At 36.2% G+C, this 22,252-nt stretch overlaps 2 protein-coding genes and 1 non-coding gene across 5 annotated transcripts; 1 reads left to right on the top strand and 2 right to left on the bottom strand.

The window, feature by feature from the left end:
• Positions 1 to 1,051: 1,051 nt before the first annotated feature.
• Positions 1,052 to 7,452, top strand: LOC112695877 (uncharacterized). Of its 2 annotated transcripts, none has more exons than XM_025748400.3 (4): positions 1,052 to 1,687; positions 3,678 to 4,203; positions 4,355 to 4,924; positions 5,780 to 7,452. In XM_025748400.3, the coding sequence occupies exons 2-4, from the start codon at positions 3,973 to 3,975 to the stop codon at positions 6,950 to 6,952; spliced, it is 1,974 nt and encodes a 657-aa protein (XP_025604185.1). In that variant the 5' UTR covers positions 1,052 to 1,687; positions 3,678 to 3,972; the 3' UTR covers positions 6,953 to 7,452. The 2 variants fall into 2 exon arrangements, with proteins under 2 accessions (XP_025604185.1, XP_025604196.1); XM_025748411.3 differs by having other exon boundaries at positions 1,068 to 1,664.
• Positions 7,453 to 8,576: 1,124 nt separating this feature from the next.
• On the bottom strand, positions 8,577 to 12,400 carry LOC112695866 (pentatricopeptide repeat-containing protein At2g27800, mitochondrial). 2 transcript variants are annotated; one of them, XM_029298697.2, is made up of 3 exons: positions 12,245 to 12,400; positions 11,945 to 12,156; positions 8,577 to 10,568 (listed from the first exon to the last, which is right to left on the bottom strand). In XM_029298697.2, the coding sequence occupies exon 3, from the start codon at positions 10,321 to 10,323 to the stop codon at positions 8,995 to 8,997; it is 1,329 nt and encodes a 442-aa protein (XP_029154530.1). In that variant the 5' UTR covers positions 10,324 to 10,568; positions 11,945 to 12,156; positions 12,245 to 12,400; the 3' UTR covers positions 8,577 to 8,994. The 2 variants fall into 2 exon arrangements, with proteins under 2 accessions (XP_029154530.1, XP_025604175.1); XM_025748390.3 differs by having other exon boundaries at positions 11,945 to 12,400.
• An 8,899-nt stretch (positions 12,401 to 21,299) lies between these two features.
• LOC112711169 (small nucleolar RNA R71) lies at positions 21,300 to 21,403 on the bottom strand. Its single transcript, XR_003157316.1, has one exon. It is a non-coding gene; the product is annotated as a small nucleolar RNA R71 (small nucleolar RNA).
• Between the last annotated feature and the right edge of the window lie 849 nt (positions 21,404 to 22,252).

Here is a 22,252-nt window from a genome sequence, read left to right as displayed (position 1 = left end):
TGCTCGTCATGGTCTTGTTGTCGTCCTGTTCTCCGTCATGCTACCCCCTCGTTGAAGGTTAGTGGCACTGTTCTGAGTTTTGAATATTTGATCGGAGTGATTTGCATGGCTCTAAAAACCGGACCGAACCAGTCGTCGGACTGATCTAACCGCAAATTGGCAACAATAACGATCTGGTCAGGTATGTAAAACTGCTGATAAAAAACCGGTAAAAAGTGTTGAACTGGCCAAGAAACGGCCGATTGGAACGGACCAAAAACCTGCGGGTTGGATTGAAACGACGCCGTTTTAGGCTTATTGAGAGGTTGAATCACTCTTTGACAAACACGTTGGAGATGATAAACGTGCGTTTAAGTGCTTTGAACGATGTTCTTTGATGTTTGACAACTTTTCTTCTCTGCAGACGTGATTTTACATCCCATAAACCCGTTCACTTGAAGCAAGAAATTATAGCTTCCTATGTTTATGTTTGTTGCTTGTCATTATTGATTTTTTCCATAATTTTTTCTAAATAAAAGAATACTTAGAGTATTAAAATAATTATTCTAATTTTTGTGCATTGTTTATTATTTTAATTTTTTATAATATGCATTATTATTCTTATTAGAAATGATAAATTAAATAAAAAATAATTATAAATAATAATAAAAATATAACTAATAAAAAATTAGAACCTAAAATAATAATAAAAATAAAATCATTAAGAGTATTTAAAAAATACTAAAATATGTTATTTTATATATTATTTTTAATTTAATAAATAAATATTAATTTTTATTATAAAAAATACTTATAAAATTTTTTTATTTTTATATGTTATTTTTAATTTTATAAATAAATATTAATTTTTATTATAATAATAAAAAATTATAATATATTTAAATAAAATATTATAAAAAATACTATATAAAAAAATATTAAAAAATATAAAAATTTAAATATATTTAAAAAATGATATTATAATTTAATATTATATTTTTTTAATAATTAATTAATTATTTATCTAAAAATAATTTTATTTAATGTTATCCAAAGAACCTTTATTTTATCAAAAATTAATTTTAATAAAAATTGCTAAACAATATTTTTAATTTAGCCAAGGTGAATCCAAACACACACTGAGCCTCTCTTCGAGCCACTTCGCCGCCCATCCGTCGAGCCACGCCGCCGTCCGTCCGTGTAGCCACTGCCCCCAAGTCTCCAACCCCTGTTCTCTTCTTCCGCGAGCTCGGTCCATCCGTCGACTTCGTCTTCTCCTCGCCGTCGTCTGCATCTTCTCGCCGTAAGAGAAACCCACTAGCAGAACTGCCCCAAGCCCCTTCTCCTCTCTTTCCCTCACTCAACCTCAACCAAAGAGAAACCCTAGTCTCCACCACCGCCGCAAGGAGTTCGCTACCGCCGTAAGAAGAGGTGACACAAGCCCTAGCCACTAGCCAGCCTTTATCGCCGCCGCCATTCAGCTCACCACCGCCATCTCACCGTCGTTCGGTTGTCCTTCACCGTCCAGTCTGCCGTAGCCTCCAACCACTCTGCTCTTTCGGAAGCTTTTTCGCGTCTCATCGCAGCTCCAATTCGGTGGTCGCCCGTCCTCCGTCCGTCTGCTGCTCGTGATCGGCGTTCTTGCTCCTTCTCCCTCAATCGCTGCTCTGAAATCCTGAATCTCTGTTTGTTCATTATTTTTTTATGAGTAATTTCTTGCGTATCTCTGTTTTGAGTCTTCTTAGGTTTTTTGAATCAATATATTTTAGTTTGTTCGTTCATGATCAATGATTTAATTGCAGAATGAGTTTTATTACTAATGATGAGCAATGAACATTATTGAACTGTTCTTGTTATGAGTAATGATTATCTTAGGTTTCTCTGTTATGAGTAATTTAGATTATTTTGTTTTTCAGTAATTGTGGAACTGTTCTTGTGGTTCAAATGTTGTATTTTTTTATTTAATTATTCAGTGTTGTGTTTATTGTCGTTGTTGATTGTTGCTGTTTGTTCTTGATGGTTCTGAACTTCTGATTGTTGATGTTTGTTCACTGCTGTGTTTGTTTACTGTTCTTGTTGTTCAAATGTTGTATTTTTTTTATTTAATTATTCAGTGTTGTGTTTACTGTTGTTGCTGATTGCTGCTGTTTGTTTTTTATGGTTCTGAACTTCTGATTGTTGATGTTTGTTCACTGCTGTGTTTGTTCTTATTGTTCTTGATTGTTGCTATTTTTTTTATAGTGCTGTTTGTTTTTGCTGTGCTGCTACTTTTCATACTGCTACTTTTCATGTTTGTTTGCAGACTGATTTTTATTGCCGATGATGAGTAATGAACATTATTGAGCCGTTCTTGTTATGAGTAATGATTTTCTTAGATTTCTCTGTCATGAAATAATTTAGATTATTTTGTTTTACAGTAATTATTGAACTGTTCTTGTTGTTCAGATGTATTTTTTTATCTAATTGTTCAGTGTTGTGTTTATTGTCCGTCTTTGTTTGTTCATCGATTTAGGATTCTGCTGCTGCTAGTGTTGTTGTTCAGATTGAATTGTTCAGTGATTACTTGGTTAGCTCTGCTCATTGCTACTGTGTTGTGTTGGACTCTGTTTTGTTGCTTTTTTTTTGTGCTGTGCTGAAAATTGAAAATAATTTAGCTGAAATTATGCTTATTGCTACTCCTCATTGTTAATCTTTGAAAGTTTATTAATCCTTGTTAAAATTATGCTGAAATTATGCTCATTGCTACTGCGCAAGTGTTCATTGTTAATCTTTAGAAAAGTTTACTAATTTTTGTTGAAATTATGCTGAAATTATGCTCATTGCTACTGCCCAAGTGTTCATTGTTAATCTTTGAAAAAAGTTTATTAATCTTTGTTGAAATTATTCTGAAATTATGCTCATTGCTACTGCTAATTGTTAGTTTTTGAAATTATGCTGAAATTATTTAGTGCTTTAAATTTAGAAGACGTTTAAGATTTATCTTAAATTAGACTATAATTATGTTTTAGAGTGTTTGTTTATAATTTACTTGTTATCTTATTGTAAAATGGTTTGTCTGGTTGGACTACGGTTGAACCAGTTGGACCAGTAAACCAGTAGTTAGAGTGGTTCGATGACGGGTCCGGTTCTCAGGACCTTGGTGATTTGTGAATGTGAAATGATTGATTTTGTGTTGGTATGCTGCTGCTGCTGCTGTTTTTTAGTTTTTGTTGCTGATTGTTCTTGATTTCTGAATGTGAAATCATTGATTTTGTGTTGTTATGCTGCTGCTGCTATTTTTTAATTTTTGTTGCTGATTGTTCTTGATTTCTGAATGTGAAATCATTTGATTTTGTGTTGTTACGCTGCTGTTGCTGTTTTTTACGGTGATTGTTTGTTGCTGCTTTTTAATTTTTGTTGCTGATTTATGAAATTATTGATGAAAATGGCTGTTATGATTTCTGATTTCTGATTTCAATATCATTGTTGAAAACTTGAAATTATTGATGAAAATGACTTTGTTATGATTTATGATGTCTGATGTCTGATTTCTGATTCCTGATTTCAAAATCATTGTTGAAATTATTGATGAATGGCTTTGTTATGCTGCTGCTGTTTTTTAATTTCTGAGTCTGCTGTTTTTGAATTTTTGTTGATCGATTTTTTGATTATTTGTTGCTGTTTTTTAATGTCATCAAATTAAATGAATTAATACCCAGGGAAGAAAAAGCAACCTTGACAAGCCATTGCAAGAAACACCTTGACAACCCTGAACCCTCATCACTCTCAGTCTCAGTCTCACTCTCTAAGGAGTTCACTGCTACACTCACTCATCACAACGCCAACGCCAACACCAGCCTCCACCCCTCCACTCAGTCACTCCTCGCCGTGGCCTCCGGTCATTCGGTAGTTTGCCGCCTCTGTTCGCTCTTCGGCCTCTATTCGCCCCTGCTTGCCACTTCTGTGGCACTTTACACACAAATATTCAAAGTCCCTTGACGGTTGGCACCAATCATGGACGAAGAAGAGAAACCTCATTCTCCTCCTCAACCTCTTCCCAACGATGACGAACATTCTAGAAGAAACCGCATCATTGCTAAACTCAAAGACTCTCTCTTGTCTCAGCTCGCCGAATCCAACCCCTCCCTCTCCCTCGAAACACGCCATGTTTCCTCCCTCATTCAGCAGCGTCTCAAGAAGATGTTTCCTTCTTTCCACACCCCCACGCACCCTCCTTATGCATTGGTAGCGCCTTTCCCCTACTTTTCTCCAAATTTTCAATCTTTTTTATTTTGCTTATTGAGTGTCTTATTTTCTTTGGAATTCAAATGATCATAATGAATATATTGTTCTTCTTTCGATTTTAATTTTGCGCCCCCTTATGTGCCTATTTTAGATGATACATAGGGCAATATCGGAGCTAAATGAGAATAAAGGGTCCACTGAAGAAGAAATTTCTAATTTCATTGTAAAGGAGTATGAGGATTTGCCATGGGCACATAAGAAGATTTTGGGTATTCAATTGGAGAAGCTTTGCCAGGATGAGGAGATTGTGTGTAATGAGGGTGGTAGATATGTTCTACAGGCTGATGGTGATGGAATAGATGGTGATCGGAAGGGGAGACAGGAATGTAAGAGTAAGAGGAAGAAAAGAGGAAAGAAGAGAAGTCAGCATAGCATGGACGGAGGTGGAGAGCGAAAGCAGAAAAGAGTAAAAATCTGTGAAGAGGTTGAGAAGAGTGATAAGCCTAAAGAGGGAAGAGATGAGGCACTACATCAGGTTTATGATTTAGGTGATGTTAGGACTGATGAGCCAATTAGTGTGGTGAAATGGACAGAAGAGAAGGGGGAAGAAGCACTTGACCAGTCAGCTGAAAGGGTTGGAGAGCAGATTAAACCACAAGGGGATGGAGTTGTAGAACAATATGTTGAAGCAGGGCCTCTAGCACAGGAGTTACAGGATCAGGTATTATGGTGTTTATATAATTTTTGGCATCTGCTGTTGGTACTTGATAGTTATCATTCATGTGGTGGAGCTGTTAGTTGTTAGTGCCCTTTTATTAGAGAGTTTTAGGAAAGCTTTTTATAAAATAAGTGTCATATCTTACCCTGCTACAATATTGGGATTTGCTATGCTTCCATTTAATCTAGAAAAGTCAAATGATTTAATAATGTGTACTTGGAGTTAATTTGATGACATTTGAAGCTTTCCTATACAGGATAGTATTGGGGAACAATTGGCATTTTCTTTCGTATATATTTGTGCCTTTCTTTCTGTTTTCAATAAAGGGAAGCTTAGTGCTATAAACTTTCCACTCTGCCAGAGTTCTTGGAAGGGTTGGATCCACTATGTAGATCTGTATTAGGAAGCTTTACCTTGCATATTCGCGAGAGGCTAATTTAACCCTACCCTGGGTCATTTGGTGACAACCCTTGTCCTTTCCTTATCAATATTAGAAAGAAACTATCAGTTTGTTCACCATGACAAAAAAAAAAACTAATTTATCATATGCCTAGCACTCATGTTATCATTACCTTTCCTTTAATAGTTCAATATAAAAGATTTAATTTCTACACATTTAAAAGTCCTCTGAAACATGTTTCTTCATTGATTCCTTATTTCTTTTCAAAGTTTCATGATAGGAATTTGTTGTATTCTAATTTTTTTGCCTTACTGACCATCATCCTTTGTTCCTTAAATTATTCAGAGAAATATAATCTTATGCTTATTTTTTGTTCCATGTAACTATGAGCATGATGATATGCTTTTAAAATTTGTTGCCGGGCATGATGATATGCTTTTAAAATTTGTTGCCAACAGTACTCCATAGTGCACCCGGAAACAATTTGTTCATCCCTCCCAACTGTGCTGAATGTTATTGATTACCAGAAGCCACTTGATCTTTCGGGTTCAGAATGTGTACTGTCAGAGGGACAATTGAAACAACAGATGTCTTCTTTGGATGTTCCTGAACAAAAGCAAGATGGGAATTCAGTATCTGGTGATCCTGAGAAGCATTCTCCAAAGCGCCAATGCAGAGGGAGGCACCTGAAACCTAAGCCAGTTGCAGACGATCAGGAGGAGTCCTTTTTACCGTTACGTGACCTTATTCTTGATGGACAAACGCCCAAGGTAAATATTATTGAGAAGCAGTGGCAGTCATCTCCTCAAGTTCAAGTTGCAGGTCAAGGAAGGCACAAGGAACCAACAATGTTTAAAAACAAAGCTATGTTAGCTCCTGAGAATGTTCATAATGATCAGCTGCTGCATGGAAATCAAGGATATGAGAATCCGATGTCTGGGAATGCTGAGGATCGTCTAGCTAAGCGTCCCAGAGGAAGGCCCCGTAAGTTAGAGACTGATGCAAACAACCCAAGGGAGTATAGTCGTGGCAGAGGCAGAGGTAATGGTCTAGGTCGAGGTCGAGGTCGAGGTCGAGGTCGAGGTCGTGGTCGTGGTCGTGGTCGTGGTCGTGGTCCGGGAAGGCCTTGTAAAATAGATCAAGATGCAAACCATTCTGAGCAGCAACTGCAAACGGATGATCAAGATAAGCAGTTACAGAAAGATGATCAAGATCAGCAGAACTCTATGGGTAGGAATAGGGGTAGGGGTAGGGGTAGAGGTAGAGGCATCAGCGGAGGCGGAGGTGATGGTGCAGGTCGAGGTAGAGGCAAGGGGAGTGGTAGGGGGAGAGGGAGGCCTCGGAAAATAAGGCTAGACACAAACACAAACCAATGTGAGGAGCAGTTACAATCACAAGATCATGCTGAAGGTCTGGTTAACTTAGATAATCCAATTGAGGACGATAATCAAAGTTTGCAGCAGAAGCAACAACCAGATGGTCAGCAGCAACAAGAGCGAGATCAAGATTTGGTTTCAGAATCAAAACCTGAAACAGAAGAGGCCTCTAAACCTGATTTCGGATTAGAACCAGAGCCACCGGTTGAGACTCAATTACAAGCACTTCAACCTCAGGATAATATGGCCTCTTAAACCAGATCCAAGGCAGCCCTAGCTGCTCTTCTATGCTTAGCAACCTCTATGAGGTTGGAACCCTGGACTTTCTCTGACAAGTCTTTCACTTTTCGACCCAAGTTAGGCGCATGGAACAGAGTCTTTGCCTTTTTCTCGACAAACCAGATCCTGATTGATTTTGCATGTGAATTGAAGTTTGGAATATGAAGTTAACTCAGAAGCAATTTTCTTGTGGGATCTGGAGTTTGTCATTCTTGTAGCTTGCAGTAGATATTTCAATCAAAGTTTATGGAGTATCACCGTTTATTTCAATCATTTTGTTCCTTTTTTTTTTTTTTGTCGGTAACACAGTTATGTACTTGCAGAATAGTTATTCTTCTAGTATTTCATTTTAGGACAAAGCTACTAACATCTATTTAGGAGTGATAATTGATAGGATAGGATAAGATTTAAGCTCCACTTTATTTTTATTTGTGGATTTAAACCTTCAATTTGAATTTAATTTGCATCTTAATCCCCTTAACTTGACCATATTTAGTTAAATTTATAAAAGGTAAATTATTTTTATTCAAAAATAATATTTAGTCTTTCATATTTTATAATATTAAATATTATTATGTATTATTAGCAAATTGAATTGGTAGCTCAATGGCATTGAGCAGGAAGAGTTGGCCAGACACTAAAATCTGTCCTTACATGCTGTTGACTGGTTACCAACTTGTTAGTCTTTATAGTTTTACCAAATTTTTAATTAAATTTTTATATATTTTTTCCAATTGAATCTCTACACTACTTTTAACTTTGTAATTAGATTCTTTTTATGTCAAAAATAATAAAATTAACGAAATATTTTTTCTAAAAATCATGTGATCAAAGATCTAATTAAATTTTTTATTGTAATACTAGATACCTTTAATTTGCAGAAAACTATTTAGTTAACTCTTAATTCACTTATTATACTGACCTAATTATAAAATAAACACAATATAAAATCCTAATTGAAAATATACATATATATATAGACTTAATTATAAATTTGATAAAGACTATAAAAACCAACCGAGTTCAATTAACCTTCTAAACACACTTTAATTTTACTAACAAACTCAGACAATCATAAGTTACTAACCTACCACAATCAGATGAAGTAAAATATTATCATCAATACAATCCATCTCGACAAAATCAGCCATTTTAGCAATAACTAATTTAGCCAAATCCCATGACTTAATAATCTCCATCAAGTTTTTTATCTCAATTTTTCTCTCAATATTATATCCTGTGTATCTTTTGTCATCCCATTTAAGAATTTTCATTAGAGAGTAATAGAGACGAAACAAATACAATAAATAAGATTCGTTAGAGACACTGAAATCTAAATATAAGACTTCGGATAAATTCATTATTGATCCAAACTAAACTCGATTGTTTTGTTTATAAAAATGCTCAATAAATACCAAAAACCAATCCCTCTATCATTCGCCATGTATATTTATATATGCTGATTCATACATTTTCTAACAAAATAACTAACTACCGGATTAATCAAACGTTTTACAATAGAATAATAAATTTCTTTTACAGCATCAGAATCGAATGTCTTACACTAACACCAAATATCTATTCCTATACAGTGGCTGAATTTTTATATCCATGTAGTATGGTTAATAATTTATTTGCATAATTCTACATAGGTTTGATTGTTTTTTCGGGTTCCAAGACTTGGATATATAAAACTATAAACAAACTTTTAGGCGTTCACCTGCTACACATACAAGAGAATATGAAACCTGGAACATCTCATGTGAAATTACAAATACATACAACTAATGGTTGACAGGATATGTCAACAATTAGGACATATCAACAGTGAAGAGTGTTTTTCAATGAAGAAGGAAGATTGTTCTTTTTACAATATAGAGAAATACTAAAAAATAAAAACATGTGCAATGCATATTCTAAAAAATATAGTTACAATCTTCATTCTTCAACCAACTTCACTCTTCACCAGAGAAATTCCCAAACAATTAAATGATAAAAGAATCTATGATTGTTGTACCTCAATCAATTCTGTTGACAGAATTCCCATAGTCATCTTCAAGCACATAAAGAAGCTTCCTGTAAGCATGCCCGTCAAGAAGGTCCTTATCCTGAAACTTGCGCAATAAGCTCATTGCCTCCTGAACACTTCCTCGTCGGCAAATCTCATCGAGCACGGTCCTATAAGTAATAAAATCCGCAGACCTCTGTTTTTCGGTCATCTCCCATAGATAACTTACTGCCTCCTCAATTTCTCCACCAAGCGCCAAAGCATTGACAAGTGAATTGTAAGATTTGCTACTTGGGATGAAACCCTTGATCTTCATCTCATGACATAATTCTTCTGCATTTTTCGTCCGGCCTTGAGCACACAACCCATGAATCAAGTAATCATAGGTAAAGGAGTTTGGCTGGCAATTGTAAACCACACCCATCTGATGGAATATCCTCAACGCATCGTTAACATGGAGAGAAAGGACATAACCTTTTAGCATAGCATTTAACGAAAATATGTCTGGCTCTACACCGTCATTCACCATTTGCTTGAACAAACTTCTAATCGTCTCCATATACACATAATTTATATAGGTGTTGCTACCCCTACCCAAAAGTGCAGCAAATAGAATATTATAAGTCCTAATTGAAGGCCTACAATTTGAATTCCTACTGTTCTTCATTTGCTTAAATATATTCACAGCTCTACTCAGCTTCCTGGCCTCAGTGAAATAATATATAACGGTGTTGTACAGTGCCTCTGAACCGATCAAAGGATCTGCAAGCAGTTGGTTCACAATATCATCCATTTCTTGATACATCTTTGCAGCACCAAGCTTCTTTATGGTGACATGAAAAGTGGAAACATCGTGCCGGAACCTTGGCTGCTGAGATGCCCAATGAAACAGCTCTAAACAAACCAAAGGGTCACTTCGAAGAGTCATCACATTGCACAGTTCTTCAGGGGTGAACCTTGGTGGAATTTGGGACAGTGCCAAGTGAAATTTTGTTTGATCTAAAGTAGGCTTTAGGGATTTCAACAACCTCTTGCGAACCCTTTTTCTATAAGACCTTGAGGGAGCCCTGGTTGAATAGCAATGATAATTGACGCAAATAGGTGCAAATATTATAGGAAATTTATCGTGGCCAGCAGTAATTTGAAACAAAAGGGGTTCAAATTTCTGGGTATCATGAAAAAGACACATCTTTTGTGGTCTCTGACAGATGAGGCCCTTGAACATGAGCTCAGGGAACTTCTGAAGAAATGAGCTTGGGAAAGAGAATAAATTTTGGATCGAGTTGTTCCTACTGAAGTAGTTATGATATCTCAAGCAATTTCCACCAAAAGATTGCATTTTTACTGAGCTTGGTGAATAACTAAGTGGGAGGTTAAATAATACTTAACAGACGGCCCCAGTATGTGTTGAAGCATCTATTTCTTGCTCCCATTTTCAAGTTTCTGCATTCAGAATATAATAATACTAATTCGTCTTTATTCTAATGCACAAGCTCTCTCCATTGAATAAGTTAATGGCCTCAATATTAATTCTCCACCTACTTCTCCGCACAGTAGCAATCGACAAGGAAAGCTTCAGCATCACTGTTAAGGAAGTAAAACTAGATGACTAACAAGTTTCTACAATGATTTCCCACTAACACTTATATGTATGCCATTTGTTCAGTTCAAGCATATATATATATATATATATATATATATATATATATATATATATATATATATATATATATATATATATATATATATATAATCATGGAATATCAATTAGACCACTATGACTAGACCAGCTCCACGTTGATTCATTGAATATCCCAACTGTCACAATTAACAACATTATACATAAATTGGCTGAGGCCTGGATTAACCAGCCCCACAACAAAAAGATTTCACTTTATACAACTTCTAACGTCTAGAACTTAGTCCAGATGAAAATGTGTGCAATCAAATTAAGTTCCACAAATCCAAAACCAAATCAAGAATGAAAAGTAACCATAGTGGAAAACCAACGAAACAAAAACATTAATTTTCTTTTTTCTTTTAAATTATGTTCTTGAACAGAAATTGTAATAACTAACAAGTCGAAAAGAATCAAGCTTTGCTAGGAAAGAACATAACCAACCACCCATAAACTATAAGCAAAAGGATGTAATATCTTCTTGCACAAGGAAAAGAAAGGGTAGGTAACTAAATAAAATAAAATAACTAGAGAGAGAATCCCAATTAAGTACGAGAATGATTGAGGTTTGTTGAGTAGGAGAATAATTGAATCAGATAGTATGAAGTGAAGATCCAATAATTAAACTGAACGATGAATCCCATGACGATAATTCTAGTGTCTCAACAAGAAGATGCAAAAGCCCGCAAGAAGAAAACAGAGAGAAAGGAAACCTGGTTGGGAGATAACAAGAAGTGTTGAAAGATATTAGGCAGAGATATAAAACAGCCTTGATCCTTACAGCCTATGAGTCTATATATAACCACATTTTACTACACTGGAAAAAAATCTAAGGAATTAATAATCAGAAGTCTAAGTGCTTGAGGAATCTCACTATGAACAACATATTATCTGTTATCTCACTACTGTTTGTCTTCAGGCATATGTTTCATGCTGTCCTAGTGTTTTACCATTGTATTGTTATTGCCAATCCCTTTAAGGTTAGACCTAACTAATGTATCAAGCTTTTCTTTCTGATAGTTTGTATAAGAAAATATGCTGCCATGTTCTCTGTACCTAGCCACACATCTCTGCAACTCACAACCTTAGAAACTTGATCTGTATACTTAAGCTACTTCGTTACAAACTTCTGATAAGTACCAAGTACAATACTGAGTACAAGTCAGATTTTGAATAATGTTTACTGAGAAAATTGAGCTCTGATGTCAGCTACTTCCAAACTGAAAATTCAGCATACTAAGGAATTGATAAAAAACTTGCATTATCACAATCTTCAATTTACCATAATTATCGGCGGAGAAGCTTCATAGACGCGGTGACAGCGAGAATTCGAAGTCAGCGAGGACGTGAAGAGACGACGGCGAAGAAGACGCGAAGCGAGGATGGCAGAGAAGACGCGAGGTGAAGGAGGCAGTGGACGCGTGATGCGCCAGTAGCGGAGCACACGAGGAGCGAGGGCGGTGCTTCAGCGGCGGAGGATGCGACGGCGGGAGGCTGGAGGTCGGAGGGCAGAGGAGGATGATTCAGTGGGAGTGATAGGGTTTAGGGTTTCATATTAAAAAAAATCGAGAGGAATGAATACCTGTTGGTGTGGGTGGTGCTGGGAACCCTAGCCTTATGTGAAACATTCTCCCTTAGGCCTTAACAGATGAAATTGGAGGTGCAGCCTGTGGGGTGGAGATTTTTTTTTTTTTATTTGGCAAAATGATGATTTTTATTTTTTACTTCAATTTCTCCCTTTTCTACGTTAACATAGGTTACTTTTAAACTTGAAAAATATTAATGTGTTAAGGTTAACTTAACTTTTATATTGTTACATGTTTATTGTATGTTGCTTATTGATAATTTGTTTTGAGAAAGAATATTAGGCTAAACATCACCAACAGATAAAGCAGGTTGAAAGACATAAAACAAAAATCATTTTACATAATTGCATCTGATTCTGACACATAAGTAGATAATCTAGGAGCAGATGCAGATCCATCTCTAAAAAAGTCAAACAAATAGCCTCACACTTATCTTTCTGCACAGTTGTAGAGTCAAGAGCACAAAGCAAATGTAGTTAACTACCCCCTTCTACTCCTTAGTCTCACACTCAGCTTCTTCAAATCCAAACAATCCAATTTCAAAAGCAGCTCTTCCTACTAAGTACCACATCTTTCTCTGCTATCTTCTATGCTTTCTATGAAGCTCATAACTCAACTTTACCTCTCTCCCAAATCCCACTTCTCATTTTGCTCCAAGGTGGCCCCGGATGCTCCTCCATGATTAGCAACTTCTATGAGCTTAGACCATGGACTCTCACTGATGAATCACCCCTTACACTTCACCCTATGGCCTCCTATTTCTTGATAACCCCATTGGTTCTGGATTTAGCGTAGCAGCAACACCACAAGAAATCCCAACTGATCAAAATGGTGTTGCAAAGCATCTCTTTGCTGCTATAACAAGGTTTGTTGAGCATGATCCTGTTTTCAAGAACCGTCCTATTTATATTACCGGTGAAAGTTATGCTGGAAAGTATGTTCCTGATATTGGATACTATATATTGAAGGAAAATTTGCATCTGCGCGGTTCTAAGAGAGTGAATTTGACTGGTTTGGCTATTGGAGATGGGTTACTGACGCTGTTATACAAGTGGTTACACATGCTGTTAATGCTTATTATATTGGTTTGATCAATGAGAGGCAGAGGAATGAGTTGGAGAAGGATCAATTGGAAACGGTTAGGTTAGTGCAGGTTGGGAATTGGAGCACTGCAACCGATGCAAGGAATGTGGTTTTGCGAAAATTGAGGAATGTAACAGGGTTGGCTACTGATGCGGTATTTTACAACCCACAAACTAACCGCCAAGTGCACCGAGTCGTACCAAATAATACCTTACGTGAGTAAGGGTCGATCCCATGAGGATTGATGGATTAAGCAACAATAGTGTCTGATAGGCTTAGTTAGACAAATAGAAAATAGTGTTTGGAAGTTCAAAAGCATTAACAATAAATTTAGAATATTAAAGATAGGCAGATAAATAAGTTGGGAATAAAATATTGAGAAGGCAGTTAAGGCTTCAGAGTTATCTATTTTTCCGGATTTACTTTTTTTACTAACTATTTTAATTATGTTGGATTTAATTTATGGCAAACTGTATGTGACTAGACCCTAATTCCTTAGACCTTCCTAGTCTCCTCTAATATTCATTAACTGCCAATTCCTTGGTCAATTAATTCCAATTAGAGGGTGATAATCAATTTCTAGTTTATATGCCACAAAAACTCTAATTACCCAAGAAATAAAAGGATTATATGTCACGTATCCTGTTAAATTCAGATAATTAAAATTTAGGAGAATTTATTTTCAAGCTGTTGTTCAAGTATAGAGCTTTTCCAAGTTATTACAAGAACTCAATTAGAAAGAGGGTCATACTTCTGTTCCACCCAAATTCATAAAATAAAGAGCAAAAACAATTCTTAAATTATAAATCCATGCATAAATTAAAATAGAAAAAGTAATAAAATCAATTCATACAAATAGACAGAGCTCCTAACCTTAACAGTGGAGGATTAGTTGCTCATGGAATGCGGAATGTAAATTTGTATAGAATTCCCTAATAGAATTCCCCTAATGGAATCTACCTAATAGAAGAGAAGTCTCCCCTTTTTATAACTAATCCTAATTAATTTAAAAATCTAATATTTAAAATTAAGATAATATCTTTTCCTATTTTAAAATTAAATTTGAATTTAAAGCAGAATTAACTAACTACTCCGCGTCTTGTAACGTGGGGACCACTTGACTTCACTGGATCCGCACCTAACTTGGGTGCTAAAATGGGGCCCAGAAATCACCCCTACCATTTTCTGCGTTTGCTGCACGTGGCGCTGATAAACCCCATTTTTAGGGTTTATCTTGTATTGAATTTAGAGTATTTTGATAACCTTTTGTCACATTTAGCCTATGAATTAGCATGGTTTTGTTATCTCTCCCATATTTATGCTTAAGTGTAAAAACATGCTTTTTAAGCCTTATTTTGATGAATTCTAATTTCTCCTTGATTCCATAAGATGCCTTGATGTGTTTGCTAGTAATTTCAGGATTGAAATAGGCTAGGCATGGATCAAAGGAAGCAAGGAAGGAAGCATACAAGTGGAGAGAAGCATAAAAAGTCAAAGAAGCAAAGTCAGCCATACACGCGCACGCGCACAAGGCGCCCGCGCGCACATTGCAGAATCGACCAGGGACGCGCACGCGTACCGTGCGCGCACGCGTCGATGACCGCACATGACCTCATTAAAGCAACACGTGCCTGGCGATTTGAGAGGGTTTCTGAACCCATTTTGGCGCCAAATGCTGATAGGAAGGAATAAAAAGATCAAGGATTGAGGGGAAGGAAGGAATCAATCTAGCATATAGCATAATTAGGATTAGTTTAGAGTTAGTTTTAGAGAGAGAAGCTCTCACTTCTCTCTAGAATTAGGATTAGGTTTAGGTTAATCTCTCTCTCAGATCTAGGTTTAATTCATGCTTTGATTCACTTTTCCTTTACCAATTCTTAATCTTCTCCTCCTCCTCTTTCTAGTTATGTGCTTTAATAATTGTAATTCTTCATTTTGTTTTGGATAGATTGTTGTTCTTTTATTTCCTCTTTCAATAATGCAATTTGAGGTAATTCATGATAATTGTGATTTTCTTGATTGTTGTTGTTAATTCTTTGCAATAATTGTTGTTAGATTCTATTCTTGTTCTCAAATTACTATGCTTTTCTTTTGTGCCTTCCAAGTGTTTGATGAAATGCTTGGTTGGATTTTAGTGTAGGTTTTGTTCCTCTTGGCCTAGGTAGAGTAATTAGTGACACTTGAGTTATCTAATTCCTTTGTTGATTGGTAATTGGAGAGATTGCTAATTGGTTTGGAGTGCACTAAAGCTAGTCTTTTCTTGGGAGTTGGCTAGGACTTGTAGCTCAAGTCAATTCATCCACTTGACTTTCCTTTATTTAGTAAGGGTTAACTAAGTGGTAGCAATGAACAATTCTCATCACAATTGAGAAGGATAACTAGGATAGGACTTCTAATTTTCATACCTTGCCAAGAGCCTTTTATAGTTGTTAGTTTATTTTCTTTGCCATTTATATTTCTTGTCTAAAATTTTAAAAACCCCAAATATAACTCACAACCAATAACAAGACACTTCATTACAATTCCTAGGGAGAACGACCCGAGGTCCAATACTTCGGTTTATAAATTTTAGGGGTTTGTACTAGTGACAAACAACTTTTTATATGAAAGGATTATTGTTTGGTTTAGAAACTATACTTTACAACGAGATTTCATTAGTGAAATTCTAAACCGTCAAAAATCCAATCATCAAAATGGCGCCGTTGCCGGGGATTTGCAATGGTGTTATGTTATTGCTTATTGTACATATGTGAATAGTGTGAATATGATTGTCTTTTGCTTGTTTTCTAGTTTTTGTTAGTTTTATTTTTGTTTTTCCATTATGAATTCTCACTTTGGCTATGAGTTTGGTTCTAACTATGTTGTAGGAAATGAGAACTTCAATGAGAATGTGTATCAAGGATGGGACAATCAAAGGTGGGAGAAGCCATATGCATATGATCAATCCTCATGGCAACAACCTCCACCAATGCACTATGAAAAAGAGCCATTCTATGATGCATATTACTCCAATGGCTATGGTGAATCACCTTGTGACTTTCAAGAACCGCCACCATATGCTTATGAACCATATCCTCAACATAAACCTCAACCATACTCACAAGCCTCTCCACATCAAGCACCTTCCTATGACCCTTATCCATCATATAACCAATCACCCATACCACATCCTTGTGATCATTATGAGCAAGAACCTATAGAACCACCATAACCCTATCAAGATTACTCCCAAGAATCACCTCAATACACACAATCTCCATACCCTTACCAAGAAGAACCACCTTCCTACCATGAACCCTCTCTCCAAAATAATGAACCTTCTTACTCACCCCAAACCCCAATAGACGATCCTCTCACTTTGTTACTTCAAGGACAAGAAGCCATGAAGCGGGATACACTTAAGTTTGTGACTAACTTGACCAAGGTAGTGCATACTTTAGCCTACAAATGTTTGAACACTCAAGATGCTTCCATAGCCACATATGGAGAATCAATTGAAGAGCTTAGCATGAAGGAGAGATTGGAAACTCCGGTGGGGGATGAGGGATGCCATTTTGTATTGGAGAACTAGAGAAAGCCATGATTATCGAAGAAAAGGAAGAAGTGGTCGAAGATTTAGGAGATGTTAAAAGTCCATGGGAATGTAGCATCATGGAGAACCCTTCCAAGAAGCTTGATATTGATGTTGAAGAGGGTGCGCAACCTCCGAGGCATGTCATAGTTGAAGACTTGGAAGAGGTTTATCAAGAGATGGATTCAATCATGGATGAATTTCTCTCTACAATGGAATCCTCTCCCATTGGACATGAAGTTGAAATTATAAAAGAATATGCACGACCTCCCGTACCCTTGGTGAGCAATGAGAAAGAGAGTAAATCGAAAGAGAGCTACCAAGAGGAAAAAGTTGGCATGGTGTATATCGAAATTGAAGATTATGAAGAGGTTGATCAAGAGATGGATTTGTCCATTGATGAGCGGATAATTTATACGCTTTTTGGCATTGTTTTTAGATAGTTTTTAGTAAGTTTGAGCTACTTTTAGGGATGTTTTCATTAGTTTTTATGTTAAATTTACATTTCTGGACTTTACTATGAGTTTGTGTGTTTTTCTGTGATTTCAGGTAAATTCTGGCTGAAATTGAGGGACTTGAGCAAAACTCTGAAGAAGGCTGACAAAAGGACTGCTGATTCTGTTGGAATCTGATCTCCCTGCACTCAAAATGGATTTTCTGGAGCTACAGAATTCCAATTGGCGCGCTCTCAACGGCGTTGGAAAGTAGACATCCAGAGCTTTCCAGCAATATATAATAGTCCATGCTTTATTCGAAGAAAGACGACGTAACTTGGCGTTGAACGCCAAGTTCATGCTGCTGTCTGGAGTTAAACGCCAGAAAAACGTCATGATCCGGAGTTGAACGCCCAAAACACGTCATAACTCAGAGTTCAACTCCAAGAGAAGCCTCAGCTCGTGAATTGATCAAGCTCAGCCCAAACATACACCAAGTGGGCCCCGGAAGTGGATTTATGCATCAATTATTTACTCATGTAAACCCTAGGAGCTAGTTTATTATAAATAGAACATTTAACTATTGTAAAAAAAATCTTTTGATCACTTTAGATCTTAGGATCAGATCTTTGAACGCATAGTTCTTAGACCATGGGGGCTGGCCATTCGGCCATGCCTGAACCTTTTACTCATGTGTTTTCAACGGTGGAGTTTCTGCACACCATAGATTAAGGGTGTGGAGCTCTGCTGTACCTCAAGTATTAATGCAATTCTATTTTCTTTTATTCAAATCTCTCTTATTCTTATTCCAAGATATTCATTCGTACCCAAGAACATGATGAATGTGATGATAAGTAACCCTCATTATCATTCTCACTTATGAACGCACGTGATTGACAACCACTTCCGTTCTACATGCAACAGAGCTTGAATGTGTATCTCTTAGATTCCCCAACAGAATCTTCGTGGTATAAGCTAGATAGATGGCGGCATTTATGAGGATCCGGAAAGTCTCACCTTGTCTGTGGTATTCCGAGTAGGATCCTGGGAATCCGGAAAGTCTAACCTTGTCTGTGGTATTCCGAGTAGGATTCCGGTAATGAATGACTGTGACGTGCTTCAGACTCGCAAGTGCTGGGCGTTAGTGACAGACGCAAAAGAATCAAGGGATTCTATTCCAGCAGGAGCGGGAACCAACCAGTGATTAGTCGTGCTGTGACAGAGCGCGTGAGCATAGTTTTCACTGCGAGGATGGGATGTAGCCATCAACCATGGGTGATGCCTCCAGACGATTAGCCATGCGAGTGACAGCCGCAGATGATCATTTTCCTGAGAGGATTGAAAGTAGCCACCGCTGATGGTGAACCCCTATACACAGCTTGCCATGGAAAGGAGTAAGAAGGACTGAGTTGAAGCGGGAGAATAGCAGGCGTCCTTGAGCATACAGTATCTCCATTCGCTTATCTGAAATTCCCACCAATGAATCTGCATAAGTACTCTATCCCTTTTATTATTTATTTTCTTATTTCTATTTTCGAAAACCCATAAACAAATTTAATCTGCTTAACTGAGATTTACAAGGTGACCATAGCTTGCTTCATACCAACAATCTCTGTGGGATCGACCCTTACTCGCGTAAGGTTTATTACTTGGACGACCCAGTACACTTGCTGGTTAGTTGAACGGAATTGTGAATTCAACTGGTGCCACAATAATAATTTCATACAAGAACAAAAGAATATGGATCACAATTTCGTCCACCAAGTTTTTGGCGCCATTGCCGGGGAACAATCAATTTCGAACAACAATTCAAACAATTGTTTCCAACCCACAATGGTGCCAAGTCTTTAATCCGGCAACAACACCAAGTTTTTGGCGCCGTTGCCGGGGATTGTTCGAGTATGGACAACTGACGGTTCATCTTGTTGCTCAGATTAGGTAATTTTCTTTTCAAAAAACTTTTTCAAAAATTTTTCTTTTCTTTTTCGTTTTTCCAAAAATGTTTTTCGAAAAAAATCAATAAAAATACAAAAAAATTAGAAAATCATAAAAATCAAAAATATTTTGTGTTTCTTGTTTGAGTCTTGTGTTAATTTCAAGTTTGGTGTCAATTGCATGCTTTAAAATTTTTTTCTTGCATTTTTTTTCGAAAATCTCATGCATTCATAGTGTTCTTCATGATCTTCAAGTTGTTCTTGACAAGTCTTCTTGTTTGATCTTGATGATTTCTTGTTTTGTGTCTTTTCTTGTTTTTCATGTGCACCTTTGCATTCATATTTTTTAAGCATTAAAAATTTCTAAGTTTGGTGTCTTGCATGTTTTCTTTGCATCAAAAATTTTCAAAATTATGTTCTTGATGTTCATCATGATCTTCAAAGCGTTCTTGGTGTTCATCTTGACATTCATAGCATTCTTGCATGCATTCATTGTTTTGATCTAAAAATTTCATGCATTGAGTATTTTTGTTGTTTTTCTCTCTCATAATTAAAAATTTCAAAAATCAAAAAAATATCTTTTCCTTATTTCCCTCCAAATTTTCGAAATTTTGGGATTGACTTAGTCAAAAATTTTTAAAATTAGTTGTTTCTTACAAGTCAAGTCAAAATTTCAATTTTAAAAATCTTATCTTTTTAAAATCTTTTTCAAAAATCATATCCTTTTCATTTTTTTTATCATTTTCGAAAATTTCAAAATTATTTTTCAAAATATTTTCAAAAATCTTTTTCTTATCTTTATATCAAATTTTCGAAAATTAGCTAACAATTAATGTGATTGGTTCAAAAATTTGAAGTTTGTTACTTTCTTGTTAAGAAAGGTTCAATCTTTAAGTTCTAGAATCCTATCTTGTAGTTTCTTTTTAGTTAAGTAATTTTAAAAATTAAATCTTTTTCAAAATATCTTTTTCTTAAAAATCTTATCTTTTTATCTTATCTTTTTCAAAAATTTTATCTTTTTCAAAATTTGATTTCAAAATATCTTATCTAACTTCTTATCTTCTTATCTTTTTCAAAATTTGATTTCAAATCTTTTTCAATCAACTAACTAACTTTTTGTTTGTTTCTTATCTTTTTCAAAACCACCTAACTACTTCTCCCTCTCTAATTTTCGAAAATATCTCATCCCTTTTTCAAAATTTCTTTTTAATTAATTAATTGTTTCAAATTTTCATTTCAATTACATTTATCTTTAATTTTCGAAAATCACTAACTCTTTTTCAAAAAATTATTTTCGAAATTTCTCTTCCCTTCTCTTATTCTATTTAATTAATTAATTACTAACACTTCTCTTCACCTCTCTTCATCCAAAAATCCGAATCCACCCTTCTTCATTCTTTTCCCCCTTTCTTCTTCTACTAACATAAAGGAATCTCTATACTGTGACATAGAGGATTCCTCTTTCTTTTCTTGTTTTCTTCTCTTTCATATGAGCAGGAACAGGGAAAAAGGCACTCTTGTTGAAATTGATCCAGAACCTGAAAGGACTCTGAAGAGAAAATTAAGAGAAGCTAAATTACAACAATCCAGAAATAACCTTTCAGAAATTTTCGAACAGGAGAAGGAGATGGCAGCCGAAAATAATAATAATAATAATGCAAGGAGAATGCTTGGTGACTTCACAAAGCCAACATCCAAGTTTGATGGAAGAAGCATCTCCATTCCTGCCATTGGAGCCAATAACTTTGAGCTTAAGCCTCAACTAGTTGCCTTAATGCAACAAAACTGCAAGTTTTATGGACTTCCATCTGAAGATCCTTATCAGTTCTTAACTGAGTTCTTGCAGATCTGTGAGACTGTAAAGACGAATGGAGTTGATCCTGAAGTCTACAGACTCATGCTTTTCCCTTTTGCTGTAAGAGACAGAGCTAGAATATGGTTGGAATCACAACCTAAGGATAGCCTGGACTCCTGGGATAAGCTGGTCACTGCCTTCTTAGATAAATTCTTTCCTCCTCAAAAGCTGAGCAAGCTGAGAGTGGATGTTCAAACCTTCAAACAAAAAGATGGTGAATCCCTCTATGAAGCTTGGGAAAGATACAAGCAGTTGACCAAAAGATGTCCATCTGACATGTTTTCAGAATGGACCCTATTAGATATATTCTATTATGGTCTCTCTGAATTTTCGAAAATGTCATTGGACCATTCTGCAGGTGGATCTATTCACCTGAAGAAAACGCCTGAAGAGGCTCAAGAACTCATTGACATGGTTGCAAACAACCAATTCATGTATACCTCTGAGAGGAATTCCGTGAATAATGGGATACTCAGAAGAAAGGAGTTCTTGAAATTGATGCTCTGAATGCCATATTGGCTCAGAACAAAATGTTGACTCAACAGGTCAACATAATCTCACAAAATCTGAACGGATTGCAACATGCATCCAATAGTACTAGAGAGGTAGCTTCTGAAGAAGCTTATGATCCTGAGAACCCTGCCATGGCAGAGGTTAATTATATGGGTGAACCATATGGAAACACCTATAATCCATCATGGAGAAATCATCCAAATTTCTCCTGGAAGGATCAACAAAAGCTTCAACAAGGCTTTAACAATGGTGGACGCAATAGGTTGGGCAACAGCAAGCCATATCCATCATCTTCTCAGCAACAGACAGAGAACTCTGAACAAAACACTTCTAATTTAGCCAATATTGTCTCTGATCTGTCAAAGGCCACTTTCAGTTTCATGAATGAAACAAGATCCTCCATCAGAAATTTGGAGGCACAAGTGGGCCAGCTGAGTAAGAAAGTCATTGAAACTCCTCCCAGTATTCTCCCAAGCAATACAGAAGAAAATCCAAAAGGAGAGTGCAAGGCCATTGATTCAGTCAATATGGCCGAATGCACAAGGGAGGAGGAGGACGAAAATCCTAGTGAGGAAGACCTCCTGGGACGTCCCTCAAGCAAGAAGGAGTTTCCT

Source organism: Arachis hypogaea, chromosome 1 (assembly GCF_003086295.3).
Source record: "Arachis hypogaea cultivar Tifrunner chromosome 1, arahy.Tifrunner.gnm2.J5K5, whole genome shotgun sequence".
NCBI classification, from domain to species: domain Eukaryota; kingdom Viridiplantae; phylum Streptophyta; class Magnoliopsida; order Fabales; family Fabaceae; genus Arachis; species Arachis hypogaea.
This window is presented reverse-complemented; position numbering and strand designations above follow the sequence as displayed.